Source organism: Cannabis sativa, chromosome 6, assembly GCF_029168945.1.
Source record: "Cannabis sativa cultivar Pink pepper isolate KNU-18-1 chromosome 6, ASM2916894v1, whole genome shotgun sequence".
Lineage (NCBI taxonomy): Eukaryota > Viridiplantae > Streptophyta > Magnoliopsida > Rosales > Cannabaceae > Cannabis > Cannabis sativa.
In genome coordinates, this window is record NC_083606.1 from 62,011,506 (window position 1) to 62,031,452 (window position 19,947).

General features: G+C 35.0%; 2 protein-coding genes across 2 annotated transcripts; one reads left to right on the top strand and one right to left on the bottom strand.

Moving 5' to 3' along the window:
- Positions 1–375: 375 nt before the first annotated feature.
- On the bottom strand, positions 376–1,812 carry LOC133039328 (uncharacterized). The gene is made up of 2 exons (XM_061118194.1): positions 917–1,812; positions 376–748 (listed from the first exon to the last, which is right to left on the bottom strand). Exons 1-2 carry the CDS (start codon positions 1,810–1,812, stop codon positions 376–378), a joined length of 1,269 nt encoding a protein of 422 aa, XP_060974177.1.
- Positions 1,813–8,062: 6,250 nt separating this feature from the next.
- LOC115724620 (putative clathrin assembly protein At1g03050) lies at positions 8,063–11,877 on the top strand. The gene is made up of 2 exons (XM_030653947.2): positions 8,063–9,342; positions 10,532–11,877. Exons 1-2 carry the CDS (start codon positions 8,679–8,681, stop codon positions 11,671–11,673), a joined length of 1,806 nt encoding a protein of 601 aa, XP_030509807.1. The 5' UTR covers positions 8,063–8,678; the 3' UTR covers positions 11,674–11,877.
- Positions 11,878–19,947: the final 8,070 nt, after the last annotated feature.

Consider the following 19,947-nt stretch of genomic DNA (forward strand, 5'->3'; position numbering starts at 1 on the left):
AGGCAATTCCCAATCATCCTCGTCACCAACTGGCATAATTGTTCCTTCATATGTCCTCCTCTAATATTCAGTCGTGTAATATGGCGAGCATAGTGTCTACGCGCTAATACTTCGCTCCTGAGATGCAGCACATGCATGAGGACAAGGAAACTTCATGCACTGGAACAAGCCGCAAGTGCAAGTATGTTCCTGCAAGTCCACTACGCCACCGGTCATAGCTGTTCCTCCAGGGTGAACCTGCAACGTGTAAGGCCCGCATGAGTCAACGTTCAAATATCGACCTTTTTCAAAATGCAATGTCAAGTCCTCCTCCATTTCTGGTGCTAGGGGTTTCGTCCACTTGTCAGCTTTTTCTTTTCGTGAAGCAAACCACTTCTAGACTTTGGACCTCAGGAATGCTACAGCAGCAGTGATCAGGAAGCCTCTTGCATCCTTAGTTGTGTTGTTGAAGCTCTCAGCCCAGTTGCTCGTCATTACACTGTAACGTACCCCTAGAAAGTACGACCGGACCCATTTTTCAAATCCAATTTCCTCAAGATATTGTGCAACCGCTGGATTCATGGCCCGAATGTTCTCAAATTCTCTGTGAAACTCTGATCTTGAATACGTGTAGGCACACGTGTAAATGTGATTCGTGAAGACGTCAGTCTTGAACTTGTGGTTGACGTTCATAATAATGTTGTGGTTGCATGCACCGTGGTGTGCAACAGGGAACACGATATCCAAAGCACGAATATTGCTTTGATGCCTATCCGAAACAAAAGCTAAGTTCTCAACATCACCAATCGTTTCTTTCAATTTTCTCATAAAATAGGTCCAGGAATTGTGGTTTTCACTGTCAACTATAGCAAAAGCTATCGGAAAGATATGACTTCCTGCATCCAAAGCCACTGCACACAACATCTGCCCACCATACCTAGTCTTCAAGAAAGACCCATCAATGCACACAACAGGCCGACAAAATCTAAACCCCCGAATAGAAGGACCCAGAGAGAAGAAACAATACTTGAAGCGACCATCTTCTACCACAAAATCTGTGATGGTACCTGGATTCCGCAACTGTAGCATGTGCAAGTAACTAGGTAATTTCGAGTACGAATCTTCAGGTGTACCCCGAGCTAGGTGTAGTGCCTTCTCTCTGCACCTCCATGCCTTTCCATAACTCATTTGGATACCGTAATCCTTGTGCATACTTTTTCTTATATCAGAGGGCAACTGATCCGAGCCTTCAGTTGCGACCTTATCCTTAATTAGATCGTCAACTATTACAGGTGATGCTTGACGGTTATCTTTTCCTCGAAGATCAAGGGAACATGTATGTACATTATGAATTGTACTCACCTCAAACATGTTAGAAAGTACGTTCTTCTTCGCTCTTAATCTCCACCCACAATCTGTATCCTTACATGTGACATACCAAATATCAGTACCGGACTTCCTAACGTAGTAGTCAAACCCTTTCTTCATTGCATACAGGCCAAAAACCATCTTTAAATGCTCTTTGTCTCTAAAAAACTTTCCCACATGTAACTCCCCGCCTGGTGTGCCAGCCATAGATATATAATGACTATGATCCTCGATGTCTTCTCTTGTATACATTTTCTCCTTGAATTTACCGTAACTTATCGAAGAAGAAAATGGATCGCTCCATCCAGTCACATTGGTCCCTCGAGCATCAGTAGGACCACTAATATCATTGGTCTCTCTACCATTATTAGGACCTGTACTGTCAGTAGTTCCTCTAGCATAACTGGTTTTGCCTGGACGACTACTACTAGTACCAGGTGTTTGGCAATTTTCTCTACGGGGCATTCTTTTCCGTGTCGGTGGCCTCGGTGGTATTTGGTACGATAGTAGAGTCAAGTTCAAAGGTACAGCAGCAGGGGCCTATGTACCTTGGTCGTCTCTTACGCCATCATTGCCCTCAACATAACATTCAGGGTCTGGACCATTAAAAAAACCATCGATGAACGACATTTGTGCTATAATATCAGCACTCGGCATCATATTGTTTAATTCAGGTAATATATCCGCAACCAACACCTCTGGATTTGTTTCTGGAACAAAACTCCCAACCTCGCTACGATTATCCTTAACAGAACTTGGTGTGGGACTAGGATCGACGCAAATATTTTTCTTTAACAAAGTCACAAACAAAGGAGTAAATTAATCTGGCTTCTTCGCAAGTGTAGATAAAAAGTACCTTGCACGCTTATCATTTCCAATAACTTCAGGGCGATACTCAAAGCCTTTCTTGTACTTGTAATGTACTTCAAATTTCAAGTCATACTCCACTTTGTCGACATCCAGTTCTTCGTACAAAACATCAACCAAACCTAAGTAGCTTAGGTTCGGATCAATGTCAAATGTCAAATTGTCGCCCCGTTTATAAACCCAATCTCTACCATCAAACTCCCAAACACCATTATACATAACACACGCATTAACAGTTGAACCTGCCACATACATTCAAAAAAACACAGTTATAATTTATAACAAAAATCTCACAAAAAAAAAATCTTAATTAATCATTAATAACAAAACAATAATAATTAATTCATAATAAAATAATAATTAATAATAATTCATAATTAATAATTAATAATAAAACAATTATTAATAAAAAAAAATAAAGAATAAAACAATAATTAATAATTCATAAAAAAACAATAATTAATAATAAAAAATAATTATTAATTGATAATAAAATATAATTAATAATTATTACTAAAACCATAAAAAATAAAACAATAATTAATAATAATTCATAATTAATAATAAATAATAAAACAATTATTATTAAAAAAAATAAAACAATAATTAATAATTCATAATAAAACAATAATTAATAATAAAATAAAAATTAATAATTAATAATTAATAATTATAATTAATAATAATAATTAATAATTATAATTATAATTAATAATTGATAATTAATAATAAAATAACGAAAAAAAATAAAATAATTCTTAAAACATTAACTAAAATAATAATTAATAACTAATAATTATTAATAAAAGAATAATTAATAACACAAATATTAATAAATCACTAAAAAATAAATTAATCATACAATAATAAATAATAAATAATAATAATTAATTAATTACAGAAAAAAAAGAAAAAAAATTGCTGTAGGGTCCGATTGGTCCGACCATCGGACCCCATGGAGGAGCATCGGACCCTCCTTTAAAAAATTAAAAAAAAAATACAAAAACCAATCGGGTCCGATGGGGTCTGACCAGCGGACCCATATGGGGGCATCGGACCCAGTGTCCAAAAATAAAAAAAAATAGAAAAATACATATCGACGCCGATTGGTCCGATGGTCGGACCCACATGGTCCGACCATCGGACCCATCAGGCTGTCATTCCTGCCATCAAATTTTCAGCTCATCGGACCCCCATCGGGCCAGCATTGGGCCCCATCGGGCCCGACGAAAAAAAATGCAGAAAACCAGAAAAAATCCAGATTTTCATAGGCAACAAACTTTTTAACAGAAAAAACAGCAAAATAATAGCAACAATCCACAGATCAAGCATTAAAACAACATTCTAAACTAAATATAACAACAACAAACAAGATTACACAAAAAAAAAAAAATTACCCATTGCTTGTACAATGTTGCTCCTTGTATGATGCTCCCTCCAAATTTTAAAGAAAATAGGTAGAAGGGGAGTTCAGCTGCTTATAATATAGTGTAATGAAGAGAATGAGTGAAGAGGAAAAAAATTTATGGTGAGAGAAGGGGAGTTCGGCTTGTTAAGGAAATGGGATGAGAAGAAGAGAGAGGGGAGGGGGGTAATGTAATGTGGGGGTAAAATTGGGTTTTAGAAAAACTTATCCCATTTTACAAATATTACATAGTATTAGTTTAGGATACCAATTTTTTGTTTTATTAAGCATGGAATTTCAAGTTTCCCTTCCTAAATACCGCTACAACTTATACATCATCGTCGAAGGGAAAACAGATATGAACCCCTCACAAATCATCGTCAAAGGAGAAACATATATCAAACCCTCCTGCTATGTATTCGGCTGGATTAAAATTGAATGTTAGGAAAGAGATCCAGTAGAGGAGGTTGCAACATTCCTTTCGGAGGTCTAGGCTCAAATACCTACATGCCTCCATTTTTTGGTTCAAGAATTTCTTAGGAGGAAAGTTGTGCATGACATTGTTGAAGTTCCAGTTGATCGTGCATTCATGCTACATCACACACATATCGCCTTGTGATTGGAGGATATATAACATGTTGAAACTTTGGATAATATTGGATGTAATTATAGGCATATTCTTAGGAATTAGGTATGTTAATGTATATATTTGAACTGTGTTCTTTTAAATATTTCAGAAGTTATACTACACTGTTTATTAGGTACGTATCTTATTTATAGGAAAACTTCTGCCCAACTTTTAAAATGTACTATAATCTCTCAACCAATTTATGTAGATGCATCTGAAAGGATTTAACGAATATATGGGAGTATTTCAAGCTCTTTGACACAAAGCTTCTCAACGCCAACAAATAAGGTGACCAAGAAGTTGTTAACAAATTGGTAGAATGGTTGAGTACAATGAATAACGAATCCTAGATGTTCTTCATAGCATGGAACATCGAGTAAGTACAACTATTTATAGATTATTTAAAATATAGTTTCATTCTTGTTTTTAAATTAGCACATAATATTTTTTTTTATTGATCTTATATATTATTCAGCATTAGATGCTTGAGATAGTTTGTGTCATGAAGACAATTCACTTAAATTCTTGAAAAGGACATAAATGCCCTGAGAATAGTATTGACTACACGCTCCGAAGGTACTTTTCAATTTTCATTTTAAAATTAACTTTTATTAAATTTATACCAGCTATAGGTAATTCAATCTAATCTAAATAATTAATTTAGGGCCTTCGATCAAACACTCGAATGTTCCAATAAGTTACGTGGAATGTCTCCTGGAGTAAACAATTGATTTTGCGTAAAACAATATTGGGAATCAAATGTGGGTTTTGTATACTAAAGTACATCAATGACATTGTAAAAATTCAAAATTCTTTCAACTATAAATAAAAATATAAGTTAGTTCAAAAAAATAAATAAAAATATAAGTTATAATTAATTTATTTATGTGTACCCCGTAACTATAATATACTATTATTATAATTAAGAAATAAATTTAATTATATTTTACTTTTGCTGTTTGAAAAGAAGGAATTTTGCAATGTGGAGATAGACTTGCGACCATTGCAACATCAATGGTTAACGAAATTGACACTGCTAGCTAGTTAAAACTTTTAATTTTAGGCAATACTACTTATTTTGTGTATTAATTATTCGTAAAGACTTAACATGTTGTAAAGTACTTTAATTTTGTTATAATATAATCCAAATAATTCATATTTCAAATTAAATCCTTATTATTATAATTAATTTATATTTTGTTAAGAAAATTAATCTATAATCTTTTATAAAATTAATATATAATACTTTAAAAAAATTAAAATAACATTCAAAATTAAAAAAAAAAAAAAGACATAAGTCTTCTATTATTATGTAATAATTGAAGACGTAAGTGAACTTTATCTTCAGTCATTACATAATAATTGAAGACGTATGTCTTCCTCTCCCTCGTAATTTTTAATTGCTTCACCTATGTCTTTAGTTTTTTTATAATAACCAAAGACATTAGTTCCCTTTACCTCTTCGATATTTTCTATGTCTACGTCTTTGCTTGAAATGACTTTGCTAACGAGTATATATAAAAATCGAAGATAAACGGACTAAGAATCGAAGTAAGGTCATTTTTCTAGCAGTGTGTGTACACTTGTTGATGCGAGCCAGCAACTTAGTTTTGGTCCTATGTTCGAGTAGATCCAGATCCGTAGTTATAATCATGTTTTATGAATTTTAGATCTCTCGTTATGTATTATAAGTGCATCGATATAATATGATGCATAATTAGTTTTATAAACATTAGCGTTTCTTCAAATTTCTGTCTGCTGACACTAGCTAGTGAGAGTACATATAGGTGTAATTATGTAGTCAAAGTCGAAGAATATTAGAATATTTTATGTGGACTAACATAATTAAGTGTTGTCAGTATTAGCATACACTACTACAAAAATGGGTTTTCCCGATATTTTTAAATATTCGTTTAAAGTATTCCCGTCGATTTCTATAACCGTCGCCTATACGACCGTCGTAAAACGAGCATAATAGGCGAAGGTTCAAAACCCTCACTAATGTGGGTTTCCCGTCGCCTATAGTATAGGGCACGGTTTAAAACTGTCACCTATATCTTGTTATAGGCGACAATTTTAAACCGTCAGGAATGTAAAAAAAAAAACAAGAATGGCAGAAAAATCTATATCTTCCCCTATTTTTTTCCCTCCATTAGCTTTATAATTTTACCTAAATTAAAATAAAATAACTAATTCATTTTGTTACAATAACAACTAACTTTAAAACACATTAAATTTATACAATAACAAAATAAATATATAAATAAATAAATGCATTTATACCGAGCTTGGAGAGAGAGAAAGAGAGAGGGGGAGATGGACGGGAGGTGGTGGTGGTCCGACGTATGAGACGACGATGAGAGGGACACCGACGGGAGGTGGTGGTGGTCCGACGTATGCGACGAAGAGTGGAGGGAGACCGACGAGAGGAGGGGTGGGTGGAGATCAATGGACGAGAGAGACAAAAAGAAATGGAGATCTAGAGAGGGAGGAAGACGGCGAGAGAGGAGGGCGATGGTGCGGAGGCGTGGGTGGGGTTTTGGAGAGTTAAGATTTTTCGTTTTAGGGTGTGGAAAATGGAGAAGAAATAGGTGAGAAGATATAGGTGGGCATGTGGGAAATAGAAAAAAAGTAGGAGGGCACGTGAGAAATGTGGCAAAAAGTAGGTGATGATTTTTCAATGGACCCCCGTCGCCTATAAGGGTCCATTAAAAAATTGCATTTTATTAAAAAATGTCGTCTATTTTGTTTATATTACTACATTTTTAAACCGTCGGGAATACTAAAATTTTCCCAACGGTTTTAAATAGTTAATGTTTTTAGCGACGGTCCCCGAAAAAAATCATTTTTAGTACCGTCGTAAATTCTGATATTTGTAGTAGTGATATAATGATAACTATAGAATCAGTAATACATAATATTACTATCGGGCCATAATAAAATGAGGATAACGTACTAACTTGTTCGGGGCTCATACACACTTTAAAAAGGCTCTAGTCAATCTATTGGGTCAATACAACTAATTCTCTCACATTGAGCATGCATGCATATGCATGCCCAATTGGCCTATAATTCCTCATCCTAAAAATGATTGTCTTGTTACTTGGTGATTAAGAAGGAATGAGTGTAGTTATGGTGTAGAAGAATGGCATGGATGGGTAAGTGTTTATTACACCCAAACTCTCTTTTCTCCATAGATCAAAGAAATATGTAATTAATAATATGGTCATTGGAGATCAAGGTCAAAATTGGAGGCACATCTATTATTATATTAATGCTTTAAAATTAAATATTTCATCTTGGTTAATGTGAACATGATTTGTTGTTGATTGTTATTAATAATTCGTGTTGTAAAATTAAGCAATTTATTATTTAACCTTACATATTTAAATTAAATAAATAGTATGAAAAATTACTAAAAATTGCCGCATCAATATTTTGTTAAGCATAAGGTTTAATAGCAATGTATTTAATAAAAATATTAACTTTACAAAGTATCATTTCTTATTATTTGATTTTTTGCTAATTAGTTATTTTTTCCCTAAACTTTTACATGTAGTAAATTGTGCCTTCTAAACTTTTTTGGCCGTTAAAAATTTTTCCTGAACTATTAAGATTGTTAAATTTAAGGACTTTTGTCTAATTTCATTCAATTTTTACTGTTTAAGTGATTGTTTATGTACTAAACCATGCTCTCCAGACTTTGATATCTACCAAATCATGTCCCTCAAATTTTGATATGTACTAAATCATGCCCCTTGAACTTTCATTCATGTTAGAATTTTTTTACTAATTAAAATTAGACAAAAGTCTTTAAATTTAACAATCTCAATAATTCGAGGAGAATTTTTAACGGTAAAAGAAGTTTAAGGGTACGATTTAATACATGTCAATGTCAAAGTTTAAAGAGAAAAATTACTAATTAATTCGCCTTGATTTTTTATATTTGAAATTTCATATGGAGTCCCATGACTCTAGCAGTGTGTCCTAGCCATATTACGTCTAAACTCATGGTCTAATGAAGTCCCAAAAATGAAAACCCTCGTAGGTATTTATTATCCAATGATTACTTATGAATGTCCACGTGGCTGACTATCTCCCATTGAGCTTCCATATTTCTATGCTACAATGTCGCATAATGCATGGCCGAAGAGAATGGCCTAATATTCATTGGTTAAGAAAATTAAAAAAAAGAACAGAAAGAGCTTTTGTGAGAAGAGAATTAGAAAAACATAGAAAATGAAAGAAATAAACAAAGAAAGGACTTCATTGAGGAGAAGAGAGATTACTACTAAAAATAATGATTAAAATCCCATCAAAGTCATAATCTTTCTTCTCTCTTCTTCCTATTCTTCCCCAAACTATTCTGCTTTCTACCTTTTCTTATATAGTCCTTAACACTAATTACAATTTAGGCCATACATTAATATTATGGCTCCAAGCAAGATGAGACGAGCTTTGGGCGCAGTAAAGGACCAGACCAGCATTGGCCTGGCAAAGGTGGGCAGCAGCGCATCACTGGCCGACCTCGACGTGGCGATCGTGAAGGCCACCCGCCACGTCGAGCAGCCCCCCGAGGAGAAGCACATCAGGGAGATCCTCAGCCTGACGTGCTACTCACGCGCCTTTATTAGCGCCTGCGTCAACACCCTAGCCCGCCGCCTCAACAAGACCAAGAACTGGACCGTAGCTCTCAAGACCCTTGTCCTCATCCACCGCCTTCTCTCAGATGGAGACCCAGCCTACGAGCAGGAGATATTCTTCTCAACGCGTCGCGGCACGCGCTTCCTCAACATGTCGGATTTTCGCGACAGCTCGAGCTCTTCCTCGTGGGATTACTCGGCTTTCGTTAGGACCTACGCGCTCTACCTGGACGAGCGGCTCGAGTATCGGATGCAGAGCCGCCGGGGGAGGAGGAGCGTGTTTGGGATGGATGAGGATGATGATAATTATGATCAGGCTGTGGTTCCCACTAACCAGTTGGCCGTGTGCGTGAGGGCCACGCCGGTTAGGGAGATGAAAACTGAACAAGTCTTCTCTAAGGCTCAGCATCTGTTGCAGCTGCTTGACCGTTTCTTGGCCTGTCGTCCTACAGGTTTGTGATGATTATGAAACTCATATACAGCTAATATTACATGGCCGTATTTCGATCTAATATATGCTGTACACGCATTATATATTATATACATAATACATGATAATACTAGTGTAGTCTCGAATTAGTATATAATTTTTAAAACATGATTTGGAAACACTCTCTCTAATTTAATTAATGAATAATCATGCATATATATAATGTTAAAAGTCACCCTCTATATATGTGTTTATCCTATAAAATATTTCACCTATAGTAAGAATATTTCAACTCTTTATTATCTTACATTTTAATTTTTATCTATGATTCCGTCTTCCTCCTTTTCTTCTTATAATTGGTTATTTATATTCCACTTTTATCACAATATATATACTAGCTACTAGCTAGAGCATTTGAGATATTTTGTATGTTGAAGTTCTTAACATCAAATTTAAATGACTTTTTATAATTAACTTTTTTTATATTATTTATTAAATTAAAATGTATAAAAATACATATTAAAATGGATCTGGATCAAATAATGATATAATAAGGAAACCTTATAATAAAACTATTTATATATATAAAATTCAACTCATCCAACGCTTTTCTCTTTGTACTCAAAAAAAGAAATAAAACGCTTTTCTCAATGATCATCATTGAATGAATATAAATTTTGCTTCATTAAGTCAAAATAGTATACAATATTATATATATTTAATTTAACAAATGCATGCACGTTAGTATATATAATATCAGTAATATTAAATAATATTGGGCACTTCTATGGTGTATTCATGCACCTCTATATTATAGAGGTATAATCTTAATTTTTTTATATGACAATATATCGTAGTTAGGTTTAAAATATTTTGCAAATGTTACAAAAAAAAAGATATAATTTATAATACAAAAGTATATATACTTCAAATAATTTATTTTACATGTATATAAAATAAAAGATGCACTAGACTATTTTAACCTTAATTATTTCAAATTTTGTAGTGTGTAATAATGATAATATATGTAATATAATAGAACTTAAGATTATAAGTATCTAAATATAAAAAAAAAAAAAAAAAAAAAAAAAAAAAAAAAAAAAACCTACGGGTCTTTCATTACACTAATTTTTGAAGCTTATTATAGAATTTTCTCCTAATATATATAAATTTTATTTTCTTGTATAATGAAAATACTTATGCATAAACAGGTGCAGCAAAAGTTAACCGAGTTATAATAGTAGCACTGTACCCTTCAGTTAGAGAAAGCTTTCAAATGTATTACGATCTTACAGAAGCAATGGGAATATTAATAGATCGTTTCATGGAGATGGAAGTTCCCGAATGCGTTAAGGTACTTGACATCTTCACTCGCGTCGCCAAACAGTTCGACGAGCTCGACCATTTCTACAACTGGTGCAAGACCGCCGGAATAGCTCGCTCTTCTGAGTACCCAGAAGTCGAAAAGATTACACCCAAAAAGCTAGAGGTAATGGACGATTTCATCCGCGAAAAGTCCGCCATTGAGAAGACAAGGAAACATAGTTCCGAAAACCAAGAAGAGAATCAGGTGAAAGACGAGAAAGAGGAAGAAGATGATGAACACGAAGAAGAACTAGATATTAATGCCATAAAAGCTCTTCCAGCACCGGAAATCCCAGTTGAGGAAGAGAAAAAAGATGAAGTGATTATTGATGATAATGATATTAATAAGAAGCCAAAACAACAAGAAGAGGGTGATTTGTTGAATTTGGGAGAAGATTTCGCCTTGTCTAGCAAAGAACAAGCAGATAATTTGGCTTTAGCTTTGTTTGATCATCATGTTCCACCACCTGAGCAACAGTCTAATTGGGAAGCTTTTTCTGAAGAATCTCCAGCCGATTGGGAGACGGCGCTGGTTCAGTCCGCCACTGCATTACCAAACCAGAAGACGACTCTTGCTGGAGGTTTCGATATGTTGTTGTTGGATGGAATGTACCAACAGGCGAAGACATCCATGGCTATGGCTGGGCCGGGGTTCGGGGCCAGTGGAAGTGCCAGCAGCATGGCGGTGGGTTCGGCCGGGAAGCCTGCAATGCTTGCCCTACCTGCTCCGCCACCCCAGTCCTTAGCGCCGGATGGGATCGCGGTGGTGGCTGCTAACAACGGCAGTATGGATCCGTTTGCGGCTTCGCTAGCGGTGGCACCGCCACCTTATGTACAGATTTCGGAGATGGAAAAGAAGCAGAAATTATTGGTGGAGGAACAATTGATGTGGCAGCAGTATGCTAGGGACGGGATGCAGGGACAGCTTGGAATGGGAAACATGCAACATAATGGTTACAATAATGGAGGTTATACACATACCTATTAATTAAAATTAAAGGAAAAACAAAAATAGGGTACCTTAATGATTTTAATTGATTGTTGATTATAGGGGGTTAGATTTTATTTATGATTTTGATCGTAATTTTTTTTTTTTTTTTTTTTTTGTAATGTATGTTTGGAGTTCGATCGAAAGAGTATATAAATTAATGAATGGATCGGTGCACAAAAATTATTTGTGTTTTAAATTTAATTAGCGTTGGCAGATATGAAGGTATGCGAATACTACGAATCAACTTTTTCTTTTTTGAATGACGAATCAACTTTTTGAAATGTTATTAAAAACTACTCAAATTGTTGACATTTTCTTTCTTCAAATTTATAACTCTAAAATTTGTTTCATTGCGACAAATAAAGAAAAAATAAGTAGCACAAGGAAATGTTGAATTGTCTGTCCCAAATGCAAGTCCCATTACCTGTCCCAACAATAAAAAATTGACACTTGTGTGGTGAAAATACCCTCAATTTTCAAGCCAGAAAAATAGAATTTAAACAATGAAAGGATTAAATAAACTTAGCTTTGAATCAAATGAAATCTTATTCAATCTTTAAGCACTATTACAATCCGAACCAAGTACTCAATTGAGTCTAAGTGTTGAACACATTACAAATCAAACCTCACATGGTAGAAGTCATCTCTAAGGATGAGCAATTCTACTTTTACAACCCTCCTATACACTCACAAATCTGGTACACAAATTAGAGAGAAAGAGAGAGAGAATTCTAGGTGAGAGAGGCTCAGATTGGACTCTTTTTGAATGAAGCCCTTGGTGCTTTCTTTTATAGGCATTGGTTGAATCAAGTAGGTAGGTATTGCTTAGGTGTCAAGCTAGATAACTAACTTAACTAACCAATGACAATAGTTGAATAGAATGATGAGGTGGTATTAGCTCATTGGGACAAAACCTACAACAAATCCACCTGGTTTGTTCCAAAGAGCTACTGACAGAAGAGAAGCTTAAGAGCTTCTGATATTGAGCAGATTCAAGCAATGAAAAACTTGTTTCTTGTGACACTCTTAGTAAAGATATCAGCTGGGTTTTCATGAGTGCTAATCTTCTTGACTTGAACCTGTTTAGATGACACAATATCTCTAATGAAATGAAGTTTGATATCAATGTGCTTTGACCTCTCATGAACCATTGGATTTTTCATGAGATGCATGGCACTTTGATTGTGACAATATACTGTAATGTCCTTTGATTTGAAGCCTAGTTCTTCAGTTAAAACTCTTAGCCATATAGCTTCTTTAATGGCCTCTGTTGCTGCCATATATTCAGCTTCTGTTGAAGACAGAGCAACAACTTTCTGTAGGTTAGACTTCCAACTAATGCAACCTCCTAGAGCAGTAAATACAAATCCAGTTAAGCTCTTTCTAGTGTCTAAATTAGCTGCAAAATCTGAGTCAACATAGCCAATTATTTCTTCTTGAAACTGACTATCCTTGCAGAATACAATTCCTGTATTCAGGGTACCTTGCAGATATCTCATGATCCATTTAAGTGCTTCCCAATGTTTTGAACTAGGATCTGAGATATACCTGCTTACCATGCTCATGGCATGAGCTAAATCTGGTCTTGAGCAAACCATTGAGTACATGAGACTTCCTACACAGCTAGCATAAGGAATCTTACTCATTTTTGCTCTTTCAGCATCTGTTTTGGGTGATTGAGCAGCAGATAGTTTGAAATGCTGTGCAATAGGTGTAGCAATTGGTTTGCTCTTAGACATGCTAAATTTGGAGAAAACCTTCTGTAGATAGGAGACTTGAGACAAAACAATAAGTCTTATTGAAGGTCTCTTAATGTCTATGCCTAGAATCCTCTTAGCCTTGCCTAGGTCTTTCATTTCAAACTCCTCACTGAGTTTGCTTTTAAGCTTACTGATTTCTGGTTTTGACTTACTGAAAATCAGTATGTCATCAACATAGAGCAATAGATATGTTTGATTATTGAAATATACACAAGATTCATACTTACTTTTGGTATATCCAATGCTCTGCATGTAGGTGTCAAACCTCAAATTCCATTATCTTGGTGCTTGTTTGAGGCCATAAAGGGACTTCTTGGGCAGGCAGACATCATCAGGATTACCATTTTCAAACCCCTCAGGTTGTTTCATATAGATTTCTTCCTCTAATTCTCCATGCAAAAAAGCTGTCCTCACATCCATTTGCTCAATTTCTAGATCCAAACTAGCTGCCTTTGCCATCATTGCTCTTATTGAAGCTTGTTTGACAACTGGGGAAAAAATCTCTGTGTAGTCTACACCCTCCTTTAGAGTAAACCCTTTTGCTACTAATCTTGCCTTGAACCTTGGAGGTTCATTTTCAGATCCTTCTTTATGCTTGAATAACCATTTTCACCCAACTGGTTTGTACCCTTCTGGTTTCTTCACAACTATCCATGTTTTGTTCTTTCTAAGAGAATGCATCTCTTCCTGAACTGCTTGCAGCCAAGCTGCAGCATCCTTACTCCTCATAGCTTCTAAGAAGCTCAATGGTTCTGAACTATCTATCTCTTCAGCAACCACAAGTGCAAAAGCAATGAACTCAGCATATCCAAATCTGTCAGGGGCTTTGGTCTATCTCCTCTCTCTGTCTCTTGCTAATAGATTCTCACTTAGATCATGCTGGCTTCCTCTTTCATCACTTCCAGTAGTCTCAGTTTCACTTTGAATCGCAGGTGTAGGTGTAGATTAAGGCTCCACCTCAATTTGTACATTTTCATCTAGTGTAGTTTCATTGTTCTCAGAATTGTTTACTGCTTTGAGGGCCATTTCGTCTTCCTTGAACACTACATCCCTACTGATCATTCATTTCTTAAATTCAGGTTCTAGACACCATAGCCTGTAACCTTTGACTCCTTTAGGGTAACCCACAAACATGCATCTCAATGCCCTAGGTTGGAGTTTGTCTTGCTTAACATGCATAAAGGCAGTACAGCCATAAACTCTTAAATGTTCTAGGTTAGGAGCTTTACCTGTCCACATTTCTTGAGGAGTTTTAAAGTTGTTAGGAACTGAGGGTGATCTGTTGATTAAATAGCATGCAGTTTTGATGGCTTCTCCCCAAAATGATCTGTCCATTCTAGCACTCGGCAACATGCATCTTACCCTTTCAAGCAGAGATCTGTTCATTCTCTCAGCAACACCATTTTGCTGAGGTGTTTTGATCACTGTTCTATGCCTTTGGATTCCCAACCTGCTACACAATTCATTAAACTCATTTGAACAAAACTCAAGGCCATTTTCAGTCCTCAATACCTTAATTTTGCTTCCTGTTTGATTTTCCAGCAGCCTTTTCAAAGTGTCAAATGTAGGTAGTGCTTCATCCTTGCCTTTCAATAGATGAATCCACACTATGCTACTGAAATAATCAACCATGCTTATGAAATAGTGAGCACCTCCTTTAGTTTGAATTCTAGAGGGTCCCCAAAGGTCTGAATGCACATAGCCAAGCTTTTCACTGGTGTTTTGCTCAGCCTTAGGAAATTTCAGTCTGCATGCTTTTCCTAACACACATTCATCACAAAACTCAAGTCCTTCTACCAATTTCTTCTTAAACAAACCTTGCTTATTCAACTCCTCAAGTCCTCTTTGACTAACATGTCCTAATCTGAGATGCCAAAGCTTGACATGACTCAGCTTTTCTGAATTTACAGCAGGTGCAGCACTCCCTGTTATAGTGTTGATATCCAAAAAAAATATAAACCATTCTTAAATGTTCCCTTGAACACAGTTTTTGACCCTTGGTCAATTTTCATTACTCCATTCTCAATTTTGACAACAAAACCTAATATAGCAAACATTCCAATAGAAAGAAGGTTTCTTTTAAGATCTGGCACATACCTCACATGCTCCAGACTTTTCATGATTCCATCATGATTCTTCAACTTACTTGTGCCAATCCCTTGTATCTCACAAGCCTTGTTGTTCCCTAACAGAATTGTACCCATGTGATCCACTAATGTTGAATCAAACAGTTCTTTATTTGGTGTCATGTGAAATGAGCACCCTGAATCTAAGACCCATTCACCATTTGATCTCGAGCTAGACACAACAAGTGCATCTGATGACACATAGCCATCTGCAACATCTGCAACACCATGTTTTTTGAACTTGTTCTGATTCTCTCTCTTTAACTTAGCCTTCAAAGCCAAGCAATCATCTCTAAAATGCCCTTCTTTCTTGCAGTAGTAACATTTCTTCCCTGCTACAGCATTCGAATTGGAATTCTCTGAGTTGTTCTTTGAACTGAACCTGGACTGGTTTCCTCTGAAACCACTTGTGCCATGTCTTCCTTTGAACTCTCTTCTTGGGACATTACCAGTAACAATGAGCAAGCCATCACCATTGTTATTCCCTTTCTCATCACCTTTCTTATGAATTTCTTTAGAGTTCAGGGCTGCCTTTACCTCAGTCATTGTCAATGTCTCTTTGCCATATAAGATTGTATCAACAAAGTGTTCATACATCTTCGGAAGTGAACGTAACAGGATTATAGCCTGATCTTCATCCTCAATTTTCACTCCCAGGTTATTCAGATCTAAAATGATCTTGTTGTAGTCATCTACGTGCTTCCTTAGTTCTTTAGTTTCATCCATTGTCAATGTATACAGTTTCTTCTTGAGGTAGAGTTTGTTGGCCAAGGAATTCTTCATGTAGATAGAGGCCAACATGTTCCAAAGTCCTAGAGCCTTTTCTTCATCAGCAACCTCCCTTAGAACCTCATCTCTAAGACTGAGCAAGATAGCACTGTGTGCTTTTGTCACAATTTCTAGTTTCTTTCTTTTGTCATCAATCAGGTCCAATGAATCAGGATCCAGAGCCTCATAGATTCCTTGATGCACCAGAAAAGCTCTCATTTTAATCCTCCACAAACTAAAATCATTGGAGCCAGTAAATTAGTCCACCTCGAACCTTGCAGAAGTCATTTCAAATCAGGTTCTTGAAGCTTGAATCTGATTCTCGATGACTTGAATTTGGTTGTTGAAAGTTTGAAGATGAATCTTGATCACTTGAATCCATTTCTTAATCTTCAATTCAACCTTGCTCTGATACCATTTGTGGTGAAAACACCCTCAATTCATGGCCAATAACAGTGCCAAAACAACAAGAACAACAATTAACACAACAAGTGATCAAAGTAATCTTTCAAACCAGAAAAACAGAATTTAAACAATGAAAGGATTAAATAAACTTAGCTTTGAATCAAATGAAATCTTATTCAATCTTTAAGCACCATTACAATCCGAACCAAGTACTCAATTGAGTCTAAGTGTTGAACACATTACAAATCAAACCTCACATGGTAGAAGTCATCTCTAAGGATGAGCAATTCTACTTTTACAACCCTCCTATACACTCACAAATCTGGTACACGGATTAGAGAGAAAGAGAGAGAGAATTCTAGGTGTGAGAGGCTCAGATTGGACTCTTTTTGAATGAAGCCCTTGGAGCTTTCTTTTATAGGCATTGGTTGAATCAAGTAGGTAGGTATTACTTAGGTATCAAGCTAGATAACTAACTTAACTAACCAATGAAAATAGTTGAATAGAATGATGAGGTGGCATTAGCTCATTGGGACAAAACCTACAACAACTTGTCTTCTTAGTTAATTTTCAACTAAGACTTGTTTGGTATAATCAAAGAGTAAAACATATTAAATCATTTATTACTCTGTTTAAAATATTTATACATATATATAGAGATAATAGAAAAATGGTACAAGTGTTTTTTCTCTTTTTGGCGGTGGATGAAATAAATCTGATGATAATCTATGGAACTAATCCTACTTGCCCATAATTTTTTTTTTAATCAGCCATAAATTAAATTAATATATATAGAATTCATTCTCTTGAATCATACCTATTTTTAATATATATTATGTCTAAAAAAGTATGCATTAACTAATTTTTTTTACAGGTGCATCAATTTCCTTAGGCATATAGATTAAAACATGTTGCTTTAGGTAATTTTAATTGAACATCATTCACAACATTGCAGAATCCAAATCTAGATATGAAAATTTACAGAATTATATGTATTTATATATATATATGAGATGTGGAAATAATACTAAGTATATATTGCATTGAGATCCTATTATTTGATTTATATATTGGTATTAAGTTATGCCTTCCAACTTCCCTAGAAAAATAAAAGGCACGCATGAAGTTCTCAAACAAAAAGATGATTTTCTTTTTTGAAAAAAAAGTTGAAGGTTTTTTCTTTCTGAAAAAAAATGAAGGTTTTTTCTTTCCAAACAAATCTTAATAGAGAATTAATTACGAAGACATGTGTCAGTTTTTGATTATTGGGACAGAGGATTTCAATCCCAACAAAATGTTAACTTGTAATTTACTATGGTGACATGTATTTTAATTAAATAAATAATATTTGAAAAAAAAACTAACTATTGCATCCGTATAATGTATTGTATGGCATCCTAAACTGCCTGTAATATAGTTCTTTTAAATAAAAAGGTCTCCAAAAATTATTCTTCAAAAGTTATCTGTCTCTCGGAAGTATGTTCCCGAACAGACCTATCAATCTGAAAGAAGTCCTATGTAATGATAGTTGACATCCAGAAAGAAGTTTTCGGATGACTTTCATGTCCACTCCGAGTGTACAGTAAGATATTCTTCCTAGAAGGAAGTCTTGGATGGTTGAGTTCAGTTTGCTCTTTCCTATCCGCGATGCTCCTTTAGCGAGTGCCTTGGTCCGCAGTTCCAAAAGCCGTCATACAAGCTCCCGAATGTACACATACTTATGCTAACGTTGAGATCTCTCTAAAAGGCGAATGGGTTAAGTTTTTTATTACCTAACTAACTTAACAACCTCACTTCTTGCAACCATTGACTTTAGAATCTTGATCTTAAACCTATAAATACCACCAACACTTATCATTTCAAACAGAATGATCAAATTGAGTTGAGAGTTAGAAAGAGAAAATATTTAGAGGTAGAAAGAGAAAGGTACAAAGAAAAGAGTGAGTTTGGATTTTGTATGAAAAATCTTTTGTAGATGAAGAACCACTACAAGAGAAATAACTTTTGATGGTGAGTTTTCTCGCTGGAAAACTAGGCATAAATCATCAGTATTATTTTGTCAGCGAGCTTTTGTGCTGGCAAAGGTTGTTGGGTTTGATTCATCAACATAAGGCGTTTTGCCGGCAAAACAACTTACATCACTGGCAAAATATTTTATGTCGACAACTTCATTGGCCGGCATAAGTCCTTCCGTCGACAATTAGGTGTCAGTTGAGGGGTCCTTGATATGAGGTTAAAATCACTTGTCGACAAAACTTTCGCGCCAAATTTATTTACCTGCAAAAGTTTTGTCAGCGTAGCTTACTTCATCAGCAAAACTTTCCAAAAAAACTTTCTTTTAGTTTTGTCGGTGAAATATACTTCGCCAGCAAAATGTTTTTTTTTTTAAAAAAAAATAGCACCCGAATTTAATAAAATAGCAACAACAGATTCAATAAGAGTTTTATTTTTTTTTCTTCAGTTCTGCCATTCATTTTAGGTTAATAAGTCTTATCGTGTAAGATTCCATGTGAGTTATAAAATTCAACAAAAGCAGTGGAATCATGTTCAGTGCCTCTATCGCTACGAAACTTCTTGATCTTTTTACTAAGTTGATTTTCAATTTCAGCTACCAATATGTCAAACATATCAAGATCTTCACTTTTATTTTTTATTAAATACACATAGGTAAAGTTAGAATAATCATCAATAAAAGTGATAAAGTAGCGTTTACTATTTTTAGTCAAAGTTCAATCAAGTTCACAAATATCAGAATGGATTAAATCTAGAGGCTCAGTTTCGTTTTCTATCACTGATTTATGTGGTGTTTTAGTAGTCTTGGCTTGGCTACAAAATTTGCATTTTTTAAAGTCATTTAAAGATTATTTAGGAATTAGGCCTAAATTACTCATGTTCTTTATTATGTGTTTATTTACGTGACAAAGTAAAACATGACAAGTATTAAAAGAACACAACATATACAGAGAAGCATTAACTTTATTAACTTGAACATTCAATTTAAACATTCCCTCAGTTGCATGCCCCTTCCCTACAAATATTTTATTTGGTTACAGTTTACAAATCAGCTCCTATAGTCTGTGTGAACCCTATCTTGTTGACAAGGTAGCCCGAGACGAAATTCTTCCTCATCTCTGGAGTGTGCATCACATCTTTTAGAATCACAATTCTTCAAAGGTGAAGTTCAATTCCACATTTCTAGTACCAAAAACTAT

What these genes read in the sequence shown, in the direction of transcription:
- LOC133039328 (XM_061118194.1), bottom strand. Translation starts at nt 1,812, where the DNA reads ATGCCCCGTAGAGAAAATTGCCAAACACCTGGTACTAGTAGTAGTCGT. An exon ending in GGGTCTTTCTTGAAGACTAG is followed by an intron (nt 749 to 916) that starts GTATGGTGGGCA and finishes TGTTTCGGATAG; the next exon opens with GCATCAAAGCAATATTCGTG.
- LOC115724620 (XM_030653947.2), top strand. Translation starts at nt 8,679, where the DNA reads ATGGCTCCAAGCAAGATGAGACGAGCTTTGGGCGCAGTAAAGGACCAG. An exon ending in CTTGGCCTGTCGTCCTACAG is followed by an intron (nt 9,343 to 10,531) that starts GTTTGTGATGAT and finishes ATGCATAAACAG; the next exon opens with GTGCAGCAAAAGTTAACCGA.